The 14,517-nt window shown below is 43.6% G+C and overlaps 1 protein-coding gene across 1 annotated transcript in view; it reads left to right on the top strand.

The window, feature by feature from the left end:
• Positions 1-14,517, top strand: part of mims2 (mitochondrial inner membrane scaffold 2) — a 71,025-nt gene that overhangs the window by 40,379 nt on the left and 16,129 nt on the right. The window contains exon 2 of the mRNA XM_086005283.1: positions 9,305-9,486. Within this exon, the coding sequence (XP_085861409.1) occupies positions 9,305-9,486 (182 nt within the window). The remainder of the gene's footprint in view (positions 1-9,304; positions 9,487-14,517) is intronic.

The following is a 14,517-nucleotide window of genomic DNA, read 5'->3' as shown; positions in this document are numbered from 1 at the left end:
CTTTTTGGATTTCTTCCTTCTGGCTTTGACCTCTAATAAATTCGCTTCAGGGATGGATCCCCGTGAGGTGGTGCAGAACTGTAGGTAAGTTCGGATCTGTTCGTCGCCAATGTAATGTCCGTGTGTAATTGAAACACGGACTGCAGAAGTTGGTTACAACAGGTGTTTACTGAATGGAGACAAAACTGGAACTACTATACAAAGTTACTACACAGGCTTATATACAGGGGTGGTCACTACTGGTACTGCAGTATACAGGGGCTGCAGAATATAGTTCCTTCTTCAAGGTACATACACTACACATTCACGTCCCAGTAATGGTGGTCCTCCATCTTGCAATACATACAGGTCTAGTTTTGGTGTTTCCTTACCGTTATATATAATGGTCACCCTTATTTTTCCTTTGGGGTAGACTTTTTGCCCCGTGTACGTCTTCAAAATAATTTTTGTGTCTCTCAAGGGTATGTGTGAGAATAGCCGCTCGTAGTCCCGTCGGTTTATGACTGTTAGGGCTGATCCTGTGTCCAATTCCATCTTTACCTGGACTCCTGCTATCTTGAGTGACCCAAATCATTCGGTGATCCTCCATTGTGATCACATGTAGTTTCAGACAACTCAGTTCCCTGCTTTCGGAGTCGTTATCACTCTTTTGTTCATCTGAACTATTCTCCGTCATCTTATGTACCTTCTGGTACTTTCCTTTGGTAGGTTTCTTATTGCTGGTTTTCTTTCCCGATCTGCAGACTCGTGCTATGTGTCCTACTTTTCCACACTGTCTGCACACTTTGTCTTTGAACCAGCAATCATTCTGGTCGTGTGTTGTTCTGCCGCAGCGATAGCACTTCTCTGTTCCATATGACATTTCGTTTGTGCCATATTCTTGCGGTCTCTGTTGTATCTCTGCAGCGCCCCATGCTGCTGCTTCATATGATACCACAATGCTGAAAGCCTTTTCCAGAGTAAGGTCCTTTTCAGATAAAAGCCGTTTCTGGGTTCCTTCACTTTGAAGCCCACACACAAACTTGTCCCTTAAGGTATCTGCCAGTCCCGCTCCAAACTGGCAGTGTTTCGATAGTTTGCGCAGTTCTGTTAAATAATCAGCATTGCTTTCGTCCTTATGCTGGTTCCGTTTGTGAAACTTGACTCTTTCTGCTATCAGCAGCGGTGTGGGGTTTAAATGTTCCTTTAGTATCGTTACTATGTCTTCAAAACTCTTTTCCATTGGCTTCGTTGGGGTTACTGGATTTCGTAATAAACCATACGTCTTTGCACCCATTAAATTTAACAATACCGACGCTTTCTTGTCATCTAACACCTCATTTGCCTTGCAATACACCTCTATTCGTTCGACATATGTAGTCCAATCTTCGACTTCATTGTCAAATGCGGTGATACTGCCACTCTTCGGCATTTTGGGTGTGGTTTAAAATGGCGTCTCCCAATGGCTTAAAATGGCGTCTCCCTGCTTTCCTTCCTCCCCCGCTGCTGCCAACGCCGCACCCAGCAGTTCTCGTGGCATTTGCGGCACCCTATAGGTTTCGCGCGCTTCTCCTGCGCTGCTGCCAACACCACTCTCGGCGGTCCTCCTGGCAATGGCGGCGCCTCGTGCGTTCCTGTGCATCTCTCTCTCCCTCTCTTCGATGCTGCTCGGCCCCTGAACACCGGCTGCGCCCTGTGCGCTCTGCCCTCTCTCTCTCTCCCCCGTCGACGCTTCTTGGCCCTTTGCTGTGCCGCTCGGTCGGGCTCTAGCCCGCCGCTGTCTGGGAAGGGTCTGCGCACTACCTGTTGCCAGCCCGTTTCGCTGGACCACCTCGACTGGAAAGCCAAGCCTGGCTCTCGACAGCCTTCCCCGTAATTCTCGAGTATCTGCTGGATGACTGGGCGGTTGCCCGTGGTCGACGCCCGAGTCTCTGGCCTTGACCTCCAATCCACTGATCTCCAGGAACGAATCCCCGGGAGGTGATGCAGAGTTGCAGGTAGGTTCGAACCTGCCTCGTCGCCAATGCTACGTCCATGTATAATAAGAAACGGACTGCGGAGAACGGTACAATAGGTGTTTACTCAACGTGGTTCAAACTGCAACTGATCTGTACAGATCACTACTCAGCGTTATATACAGGTGTGGTCACTGCCGGTACTACAGTATACATGAGCTGTACAAAGTAGTTCCCCCCCTTAAAGGTACATACATTACAGGTGGCCGTGCCTTCTGTTACCTAGGCCCTAAGCTCTCTAATTCTCTCCCTAAACCTTTCCGCCTCGCTACCTCTCTGCCACTCTTTCCTCCTTTTTAAGACGCTCCTTAAAACCTACCTCTTTGACTAAGCTTTTGGTCACCTGCCCTGATTTCTCCTTATGTGGCTTGGTGTCAAATTCTTTTTTGTCTTACAATACTCTTGTGAAGCACCTTGGGACGTTTTACTATGTTAAAGGTGCTATATAAATACAAGTTGTTGTTGTAAATATCGCTGCCATTTCCTTATTGCCCATTATAATTTCTCCTGTCTCTGCCTCTAATGGGCCCACATTTACTTTCACTAATCTATTCCTATTTACATACCTATAGAAACGTTTACAATCTGTTTTTATGTCTCTTGCTAATTTACTCATATTCTTTTTTCTCTTTCCTTATCAATTTCTTGGTCCTCCTTTGCTGAATTCTAAAATCTCCCAATCCTCAGGCTTACTACTCTTTTTGGCAACATTATAAGCCTCTTCCTTTGATCTAATACTATCTTTAACTTCTCTTGTTAGCTACGGTTAGACCACTTTTCTTGTGGGGTTTTTCTGCCTTAAAGGAATGTATATTTGTTGTAAATTATGTATTAATTCTTTAAATGCTAGCCATTACTTGTCTACCGTCATACCTTTTAATGTAGTTTTCCAATCTATCTTGGCCAACTCGCCCCGCATACCTACGTAGTTTGCTTTGTTTAGATTGAAGACCCTAGTTTTGGATTTAACTAAATCACTTTCAAACTCAGTATACAATTCTATCATAATATGGTCACTCTTCCCTTAATGCCCCTTTACTACAAGGTTATTAATTAACCCTTTCTCAATGCACAATACGAGATCTAAAATAGCCTGTTCCCTAGTTGGTTCCTCAACATACTGATCTAGAAAATTATCTTGTATACATTGTTACTTTGCAACCACGTCTTTGTAATGGCTATTCGATCAAACCTATTAATTTCTATCTGCGCTATTAATTCATCTATTTTGTTGTGAATGCTTCGCGCATTCAGATATAGTGCCCTTAGCTTTGACTTTTTTCTATTTTTCCCTGATGTCACCTTTGTCACTGATGCCCTATTACCTTTGTTACTCTCTCTGTCCCTTACTGACCCACTCTGCTTATTTTTACCCAAAACTCTACTCTGCTCTAGAGCCTTGACATTTCTCTTGCCGCTTTTAAATTTACTCTTTCCTGAATCCTGAAAGACCCACGGGAACCTGGTAAGTTAGCAGGGCATGGTTGAGAGTATCTTGTACTGCAACCGTCTTATAGGGAAGAAGAGCAGAGGCAAGTTAATGTTAATTTTCCCTCATTTTACAGCAGCTTTTTAAGCATCACTCTCAATCCAGTTCATAAGCACATACATGGCTGCTGCATGGAGCAACCCTTGCACATTTATTAAGCTACAGAACATGGCCACTGTTTTTGGATAGGTCCTGACCGTTGATGTTATGATTATTATGGAGTGGTCTACCCCGCCCCTACCCCCACCACCCCATCCCATTTAAGTTTATGCTGCTTTGGTATACTTCTACAGGACTGTACAGGTAGATTTTGTAGCTGGTGGTATCTTCTTCACTCTTTCAATAATATATATCCTCCACACACCACAGTTCTATATAATCTGTCACCATACGGGGTATATGTTTTCAATGTGGCAGAAGCAAACTAGGCCAGGAATTTCCAAACTCTTTGTCTTTGTGGGTCACACTCAGGCACCACATATACAGTTTAAATCCATGTTCCCATTAGTTTGTGTAAATCTCAAAATGCTGATTCTAACAGATCTTAGTGTTCTGATATAGGATTTATCCGCCAATGAGGCAAGCGCACTCCAAACCTCCAGGCCCACAAAATTCAAACCGGACAAATCAACGAGAGAGACCTATAAACGCAAATTGGACTGAGTTACCTGGGCTTTGAGGGCTGGATTTTCAGAGTTCTGGGTCGACATGTGGTTCACGGGCTGCACTTCGGACCCCCTGAGCTGCACTGTACTCCCAAAAGTGCGTGGAGGGGGGATCTCATTCAAAGAATAACAAAGACTCTACCAGAGAGATAATCCACCTTCCCATTGATGCTTCAAACTGTAAACATATTGCACGTTATTCCCCATGATTTAAAATAGCTCCAGAACAATCCTCGGTATCAGTGGAACAGAAAACCACCAAGCTTGTAGTGCAGTGCGATAAGACTGTTCAAAAACCAGCAACCCACCAAGTTATTTGCATTTAGCGCTGCCATATTCTGAGCTATAAATTTCACTGGAGCTGCAGGATCTTTTCAAACACCAGCTGTTTGATCATTTAACAGTGAAAGGCTAAGCAGTATCTGTGGCATCAATGGTGTTACTCTGCCAACTGGACATCTTCCTCAGCAGGTGCCAGTTGACATCTAATTAAGGTGGATTGTCGACCTACAGGGTGCTGGCAGACTGATCAAAGCACTGCGTCCAGTCAAACATCATGCTCCCAAGTCTGGCATTAATGGAATGGTCCAGCTTTTATGTTGCTGGTTCTTATTAAGAGCCTCCGCTCACTGGCTACAGTACTCGTATATTTAAGAAATGCTGCTGGTGACAGACGTGCTTTTCTTCAGTCATCGGTGACACTCAAAGTACAAAGTTAATGATGTCTGCAGATCCATCAGCTTTGGAGACCCAAATTTTCGTGGGGCCCACAAGTTGCTGTAGGGTCTTTGTTTGCTGATTATCTTTCCTACAAGTGTGGAGGCACCAATGAATATAAAGAGGAGAGAGCGGCACACAGAAGACATGGGTCTCCGAGTGCTATGCTTTTAGAAAGAAAGACTTGCATTTATATAGCGCCTTTCACGACCAAGATGTCCCAAAGCCCTTTACAGCCAATGAAGCACTTTTTTTGAAGTGTAGTCATTGTTGTAATGTGGGAAACGTGGCAGCCAATTTGCGCACAGCAAGCTCCCACAAACAGCAATGTGATAATGACCAGATAATCTGTTTATGTGATGTTGATTGAGGGATAAATATTTGGCCATAACACCGGGGATAGCTACCCTGCTCTTCTTCAAAATAGTGCCATGGGATCTTTTACGTCTACCTGAGAGGGCAGATGGGGCCTCGGTTTAACGTCTCATCTGAAAGACGGCACCTCCGACAGTGCAGCACTCCCTCAGCACTGCACTGGAGTGTCAGCCTAGATTTTGTGCACAAGTCTCTGGAGTGGGGCTTGAACCCATAACCTTCGGACTCAGTGGTGAGAGTGCTACCAATTGAGCCACAGCTGTCACCAAACTGCATATGTAGTACTTAACCACCTTGTTATGTGCCATGGGGTGACCCTACAAGGGAGATTTATAAAAGGTAAGGGAGAGGAAAGTGAGAGAAAGTGGGTTTAAAAAAATCATTATCTTTGCAAATTGTACTGCAAACAAGGCTTCAGCCAGTTTGCGAACATGTGAAGACTGCTGGAGGAATACACAGATTGGTGAGTTTGCTGTTACTGATTTTTCGTCAGAACTGACGAAAGAATACGAAAGGTCATTGATCTGAAACATTAACTCTGTTTCTCTCTCCACAGATGCTGCCTGAACTGCTGAGTGTTTCCAGCATTTACTGTTTTTATTTCAGATTTCCAGCATCTGCAGTATTTTGCTTTTGTACTTGTTCAGTAAATGTTCTGGTGCAGTGGATGCCAAGAAGCAGCACCTCATACTTTTGTAAAATGATGAACTGTTGTAAGTACATGAGCCATTCACAGGGCAGTTTTGTAAAATGGAGATATTGGCATCTCCAGTGATGGTCCTTTGTCCCTCTTTCAGTCTGGGAGCTGCTGTCACCCGCTTCTCTATTTAAAAAAATATATATACTGACAGTTCATCTCCCCTTGGGCATATTTGCAGTGTACGCTTGACTACTTTCTACTGCCATTTGTTTATGGAATAAATCTATGTTCTCCCATCGCCCCAGGCTAGCATGTTTCTGAATAAATGAGTACTCTTCGTCCATTGTGTTAACCTAGTTTAATAGAAATTGTTCAGCGTATCATTTATCTCCCTGGTGTTGCATATGACCTGACTCCCTTTCTCTGCCAAATCTATCCTCTGCATTAAATTTGCGGAGTTCATTTTCTTAATTGGCAGGCAATTAAATTGCTTGCTTTATCTGTATTCTCGTAATGCCTTATTAGTGCGGGATAGCATGCATTCTCCAGAAGTCTTTGTATTGTAAGATTGCAGACATACAGTTTTCTTTCAACATATCTGCGTTGCTGGGAGCCAAGATGGTGATTGATATGTGATATACCTACAAATGACCTGATGGTGGCATTGTTAGTCACGAGCATCTTTGTCTAGTTTATTGGAACTACCTCGCTTTCAGTTGTATATTTTCTCTAAGAGCATGAATTGATGGTGTGAAGCCTAGCCCTTTGACCCTGCCTTTGGTCTGGCACTTCTACCGCAGTTTGTTGCCCGTTGTTAATTCTGAAGTGCTTTGAAAGAAAAGAGAAAGATTTGCACTTATAATACAACAACGACAACAGCTTGTATTTATATAGTGCCTTTAATGTAGTAAAACGTCCCAAGGCGCTTCACAGGAGTATGAAAAGACAAAATATTTGACACTGAGCCACATAAGGAGAAGTTAGGGCAGGTGACCAAAGCTTGTTCAAAGAGGTAGGTTTTAAGGAGCGTCTTAAAGGAGGAAAGAGAGGTGGAGAGGCTTAGGGCCTAGGCAACAGAAGGCACGGCCACCAATGGTTGAGCGATTATAATCAGGGATGCTCAAGAGGGCAGATTTAGAGGAGCGCAGATATCTCGGGGGGGGGGGGGTGGGGGGGGCGGCGGAGGGCGGGTTGTGCAGCTGAAGGAGATTACGGAGATGGGGAGGGATGAGGCCATGGAGGGATTTGAAAACAAGGATGAGAATTTTGAAATTGAGGCATTGCTTAACCGGGAGCCAATGTAGGTCAGTGAGCACAGTTGTGATGGGTGAACGGGACTTGGTGCGAGTAAGGACACAGGCAGCCAAGTTTTGGATGACCTCAAGTTTACGTAGGGTAGAATGTGGGAGGCCAGCCAGGAGTGCGTTGGAATAGTCAAGTCTAGAGGTAATAAAAGTAACAAATGAGGATTTCAGCAGCGGATGAGCTGAGGCAAGGGCGGAAACAGACGATGTTACGGAGGTGGAAATAGGCATTCTTAGTTATGCTGCGGATATCTGGTCGGAAGCTCATTTCAGGGTCAGATATGACACCAAGTTTGCACAGTGTGGTTCAGCCTCAGACAGATGTTAGGGAGAGGGATGGAGTCAGTGGTTTGGGAACAGAGTTTGTGGCAGGGACTGAAAACAGTGGCTTCAGTCTTCCCAATACTTAATTGGAGAACATTTTTGCTCATCCAGAACTGGATGTCGAACAAGCAGACTGACAATTTAGAGACCATGGAGGGATTGAGAGAAGTGGTAGTGAGGTAGAGCTGGGTGTGGTCAGCGTACATGTGGAAACTGACGCTGTGTTTTCGGATGATGTCGCCAAGGGGCAACATGTAGCTGAGAAATAGGAGGGGGCCAAGGATAGATCCTTGGGGGATACCAGAGGTAACGATGTGGGAGCGGGAAGAGACACCATTGCAAGTGATTCTCTGGCTACGATTAGATAGATAAGAATGGAACCAGACTGTAGTGTATGTAACCTGTACCACCTTAAGAGGACACCTTAAGGTGATGGACTACTTTTTGATGGCTCCTGTACATTGTAGTACCGGTGGTGACCACACCGGTATATAAACCCTGCAGAGCAAAGTGTATCCCAGTTCAGCCCTGACCCTCAATCACTAAAGACCTGTTTACTTACTTCTGTAGTCTGTGTCCTGTTATTCAGTATAACTGCAATCGAAACCACAGACTCAACACAGGCGAGTGCAGTCCCACCCAGCTGGACGACCTAGCGCCTTTCACGGCCTCAGGATGCCCCAAAGTGCTTTACAGCCAATGAAGTACTTTTTTGAAGTGTAGTCGCTGTTGTAATGTAGGAAACACAAGCAAGCTTCCACAAACAGCAATGTGATTATGACCAGATAATCTGCTTTTTAGTGATGTTGATTGAAGGATAAATATTGGCCAGGACACCGGGAATAACTCCCCTGCTCTTCTTTGGAAAAATAGTGCCATGGGATCTTTTGCGTCTACCTGAGAGGGCAGACGGGGCCTCGGTTTAACATCTCATCCACAAGGCGGCACCTCCGACAGTGCAGCACTCCCTCAGTGCTGCATTGGAGTGTCAGCCTAGATTTTTGTGTTCGAGTCTTTGGAGTGGGACTTGAACCAACAACCTTCTGACTCAGAGCCACTGGCTGACACTTTTGGGGCATTTTATTATGTTGAAGCTGCTATATAAATGCAAGTTGTTGAAAAGCTCAATTCTATTCAAAAGGATTTTTTAAATGACTCTCGCCCGACATTTTTTTTAAAAACTGTGGAAGAGATGCTGGAGTTTTGAAGGCTGATTTATTTTGTGGTATTAAAAGGGGTTGTGTTTTAGGTTGGTGAATGCTAAGGGTTACCTCCTTTGCAAGTTATTTTGATCCATGGCCGGGAAAAGATTCAAATATATGTAAATTTTCCACCAGCAGTTTTGCGGCTGAAATATTAAAATCTTCTGACGAATCTCCAATAAACAAAACAAGGTGGGGGTGGGGGGGATTGGGGTGCGATTTCAACAATTTAAAACGTTTTGAAAGGTGAGTCCTACCCTTCCTGAGGGGGAAGACTCTGTTCACGTGGGATATTTTAAATAAATTATTATATATGTACTGGCTGGAGTGGGTGAGTTTGAACTCCCTTTATCACTCAGTTAATCCCCCCCCCCCCCAGTATAAGCACAAATATCATTCTGGCTGGAGGCAAAGGGTTAAATTTATGACCTGTTATCTGCTCTTTTTTGCACAAAGCAAGTTGACTTTCTCCATCCTACATGACCACTATTTGAATGCTACATGCCTTGGAAAATCCCACTGAATTCAATAAGATGTTTGTTTCTTTTACTTTCTGTTCCAACAATAACCTTCATCCTTACTCTGTCTCCTCAGAGTGCGAGCGGAGATGGAACAACTGGGAAAGAAGGCAGAAGATCTGATAATGGTGATGATAAAAAACTCAGCAAGTCCCAGCAGCTAAAGCAAGTTTTCAAAGAATACGGAGCTGTGGGGGTGGTATTTCACACTGGAATATCACTGACCTCACTTGGCATGTTTTATCTGGCTGTTTCAAGGTGAGTCTTGCGAAGAATCCATTTTTAAATGGGATGAGTACTGGAAATGCCCAATGTGACTAAAATGTTTGTATTGTTTTCCGCCCCTCTAATTTTCTCCCCTTTCCTCAAGGCACTAGTTTGCTGTGGTGCAGTTGTATGGGTATTGGGCACCAAATTATACCATTGCTCAGGCAACCGCTCCATGTATAAGCCCCGGCAGGCTAGCTATTTGAATGTGGAGGGCATCACAGCTGAGTCTGATCCTATCCTCACCCGCTGCCTAAGTAGCAGGAGTCACTGGATAGTAATCAGGAGACTTCCAACTCGCTCCCTAGTTGAGTTTAATTGACTCAGCATGGGTGATTGCCTTGTTTAACCAGGTGTTGTATCAGGAGCTACTGACAGCATCCACCTCTGTTTAAAACACAGACACACCCGCAAAGAAAAGCCAGCAGCTGTTGCAGGTTTGATGAATAGTTACCTTCAATGACAGACAATTGCAACTCAACTCATATGCACATTCACAGGGCTGCACAACCCTGAGTTTAAGTCTCTGAAGTCTGTCACTGTTGTAATATACAGTAGACATCTTGGCAGCATCCATCAATGGAGGCCCATTTGTAGGAACAGTTTATGATTTCCTGGTGATTGAGACTGCATAAAGTTAGAGCAGAGAGAAATTCTATATGTATCGGAACCTGTTGAAACTTCAGATATGCTCATGATCTAGGCTGATGCTTCAATGCATTATTGAGGGACTACTGCATTGTCAAAGGTGTTCTTCAAAAGAAATTTTAAACTAAGGCCCCAGTCTACCTGTTCGGGTGTACAGAAAAGTTCACATGGCACTATTTGAAGAACAGGCAGTTCTCCCAGTGTCCTGAAAAATGTTCTTCCCTCAACCAACACCACCAAAAGCAGGGATTAACAGGTTATTCACCTAATTTATAGTTTTGTGGTACCTTGTGTGACAGGTTAGCTGCCGTGTTTGCCTATACAACAGTGATTTCAAAAGTAATTAATTGATTGTGAAGATTTTTGGAATGTCTGAAAAGGCTCTATATAAATATAAATACAAATCTTTCTTTCAAAGTACTAGTGATCCATCTTTGATTTCTCTTCCTGCAATAGAAACTTACCAATGTTTTAAAGCAGCACAAGTTTAAAAATAGCTGTAAAAATCTATTCAGTATTGAGAGGGTTACCTTGAATAGCAGCAAACGTCAGTCAGTCAGTTGTTAAAAGGAATCCAAGGAATGTGTACACTTTGTGAAAATCTATTTTCCATATTACAAGTTGCTTATTTTTCCATTTCCATTTCGAATTTTCTTTTATTGACTGTTTCTATCAGCGCTGATTTCCTGAGCAGATTTCCAAGAATGTACATTTTCCTAGGGGCGGGATGATAAATGTCACTTTCCCATCCTAGTTAATGATGCATTTTTTTCCTCGTTCAAGCTGTAGCAGTGTGGAATTCTCTTCCTCAACCTATTATGCGTTCTGTATCGGACCGCTCAGTTCTTTTGAGAGCAGTTAATTAATCACATTCTGTACCTTTTTTTCATTTTGGCATCTGCCACAACAATGTTTTAACATTAATTTGTTCATATCTTCTACTTCACAATGTGTTTTGCTGCGATTTTTGATGAAGTAAAATTCCACATCTCCTGCCAAGCCAGCTGAGTGACCGTCTCCGTGGTAACGGATATGGACTGCATCGTAAGATATTGTGGAATTCCACAAATTCTGCCATTTTGTTGGAAGTCTAATTTTAATCACAGGAAAGGAGGATAAATATTGTGCCTGGTTGTGATTTGTTACTTGAAGTTGATAGCTGCTAAACACTTCATGAGCTTTTAATTGTGACTCCGGATCAGACTTTAGCTCTTAATTAAAGTGACAAAAATGATTTATTTGGGGCACTGAGATTGTTTATTTGTACATAAGACTTTTTTTTGGTCTGCTTGGGCAAGTTTTTTCCCCCTCTGTTCTACACACCATCTCCAAGCTATGTGGGCAATCTGCTCCCAGGCCCTCGCTAGGGTACCGTTTGGAAACCAGTTGCTAGGCACTCGCACAAGAATGACTGCGATGGCTCTCTAATTTCTCCGCCTTGTGGGGACTCTTCTGACCGCTGGTTGGTGTGGGTGAAAGATTAGGTGCTCCACACCTAGATAATCATAGGCCCAAACCCATGTCCATGTGCCTCTTGTGGCATGAGGCTCCCACATCCTGTGCCATTACTCCCAAGTCTATAAAACCATTTTTCAGAACCACTTTTGTTAGTGACTGCATCACACCAGAGCTGAACTGATGCCAAGAATGAGCTGCACAGGAAATGTGGTCATTCACAGAAAGTTAACATAGCAAACTGAATTCCCTGGAGCAAAAGAGGCTTGTGCCTGTGTATGAGAAGGAATGAGCCCTTTTCAACAGTGGAATCAAATGGTTTACAGACACTCGAGCTGTGTTTTTAATTTAATAAAAACCCTTTCTTCCTGGCAGTTCACACCATTAGAACCATCAGTGTTGTAAAATGTCACCTCCTTGAGTCGTGTGTGACATGGCCACACAGTGAAAGTCAGTTGACATAACAACGGTTAATTAGCAGAAGTAAAAATCAAACTGACCCCAGCAACAAGACCTGTAAATTCACACAGTAAAACTTAAAACAGAAACAAAAGCTTTTTAAACACTTGTCTCGGAATAATCAAAGGTGTAATATGCTCACAGAGCTTAATTTTGTATGTCCATGATTTAAATTGTACTGTTGGAAATGAGTTATTGGCTTATTATCTATTCCCTAACATTTATTTTTCTGTCTATTAAATAATGTAGACTTAAGTATTCATTTAAGAAACCATGAATAAAAGTGACTGATATGACATATTCCATTAAAATAAACACTTGCAATTATATACTTCATCACATCTCATAAAGCACTTCATGTGATGAATTACTTTGCAGTGCAGTGACTGCTCTATAAGAAAATACACAGCAAGATCTCACAAGCAGCTATGAGATGTGTTTGGTGTTGGGAGGATTGTTGGTAGGACACTGGGAGAATTCTCTGTCCTTCTTTGAATAGTGCCATGGGAATTGACATGCACCTGACCTGGTACAGGCAGATCTCCTCTGAAGGATGGCATCTCTGACAGTGCAGCATTTCGTCAGTACTGCATTGGAGTGTCAGCCTAGATTATGTGCTCAGGTCATGGAGTGGGGCTTGTACCCACAATCTTCTGACTCCGAAGTAAGACTGCTACCAACTGAGCTAAGTTGACCATTCCATTGCAGTGAGGAAACAAATATACTGTGTAATTTAGGGCATTGAATACTTTTCCACAGGCATCGTTATGTTGGAAAAGACACAGTGGGGTTGATTTTTTTTTTGGGGGGGGTGGGGGTTTAGTGCCTAGGGAAATGTCTATTTCCCAACACAAAGGTCAAGATGGCATTGGGCTTTTGCCCCAGACCATCCCTGAGAACAGAGTCTGGGGAGACGAACAGCAATGCAAATGGAGGTCTGAAAAGGTACCATCATTTCCTTGCAGCCTTCAGGCCTGGTGGCCTTTTGGCTTCTGTTCTTCAAAGGCAGCCAGAAGGCCTGACCATGGCACTTATTGCCACGCCTACAGGCCTCTTGGGCTGCAGCAGCGGTGCCCCTTCTGACCCAATTCTAAGTTCAAAGTCCTCCAGGGAATGAGACTGAACTGGAGGTGCAACCGAACATGGTAATGACCGAGCCCACCAAATATGGATGTCCCGAGGCCAGACAGACCCAGCACACTTTGAGCTTGCTGCGCTGGTGGAGCAGGCAGATGCGAGTCACCCAGGAAAAGCGGCCCTAGTAAATTGTAGTGTTTCAGATACAACTGCGTAACATCTCTGAATACTCTAATAACATTAAATGTTAGATTATGAAAGAATATCAGGGTGCTGAGCAATGTCCCCTGTAAGCTGCGCTTTGTTCTGCGTGGCCTATTTCTTTCAATGCGCGGTCCCTTTAAATTTCTGCACATGCTCGGTATTTCCAATGTAAAAACTAGAGCGACCTGCACGGGACCTTGCAGATTACTGCATGGCTGCGCACGCTCGCAGCTTAGAAGGAACATTGGGGCCGAGTACTGGAAAATCATGTAAGCCAGTACCTATATAGTTACATAGAAACACACAAATGTTACAAGGAAACAGGCCATTTGGCCCAACCAGTCTGTCAGTATTTACCCTCCACGTGAGGAAATGGTTCTAATCCTATTTACCCACCCTCTTCCCATATTGCTTCAACCCCTTTTCCTTCATCCACCTATCCAATCTAATCTTGACGGTTGACTTTGGTTCCCTCTAGCTCATACAGGAAGCAAGTGTTCATTCTTGTTTTAAATTGCAACTTTTGAGCCCAGTAACAAGCTCCAAGAAGCTCTCCCTATTAGCTGAGCCATCAACCTTTTAAGTTCTGGGGAAGGGTTTCTAAAACCAAAAGGAAAATCAACCTGAGCAGCTTCAAAAAGAACCTTCACACAGGGGATTTCTGCTCAGTCTCCTAGCTTTTTTTATTTTTAGCCATATTTTCAAATGGGAAACCCAGGACCACTTTGTTCCACATACAACTGCATTCATACCAAGAACAATTAATTCTGCTTGTTGCTACCTCAATATTCTACGATTAACTGTGTTGAGCCCAGTATCAAATCATATTTCCCAGCATCATTCTGTAGAAAACCACACTGCTTCCTTTTGAAGTAGGGTTTATGCCAGATATGAATCCTCATTTTTTTCCCCTTCAAGTTACTTGCTGCCTGACTCTGGACTTTCCAATCCATTCACCAACTCTCTCGAAGGGCAGGCATTCAACCTGTTCCCAACAATTCTGGTCTGAACCAGCTGCCAAGAGTTGCATAAACCAGGAATGACCTTTCCCTCCACTTCCATGAAGTGCTTTTCTGAAATTGAGAAGCCTGGATAAAAGGCCAAGGCTGATACTGCTTTCAATCTTGGTGGTGGCCTGCACTAAGAGAGTAGATTCCAAAACCCTTTGCCAGTAGACTG

Source organism: Somniosus microcephalus, chromosome 13, assembly GCF_052327205.1.
Source record: "Somniosus microcephalus isolate GS21.2 chromosome 13, FLI_Smic_1.0, whole genome shotgun sequence".
Taxonomy (NCBI): Eukaryota; Metazoa; Chordata; class Chondrichthyes; order Squaliformes; family Somniosidae; genus Somniosus; species Somniosus microcephalus.
The sequence above is the reverse complement of the archived record's forward strand: the minus strand, read 5'-3'. Positions and strand labels throughout refer to the sequence as shown.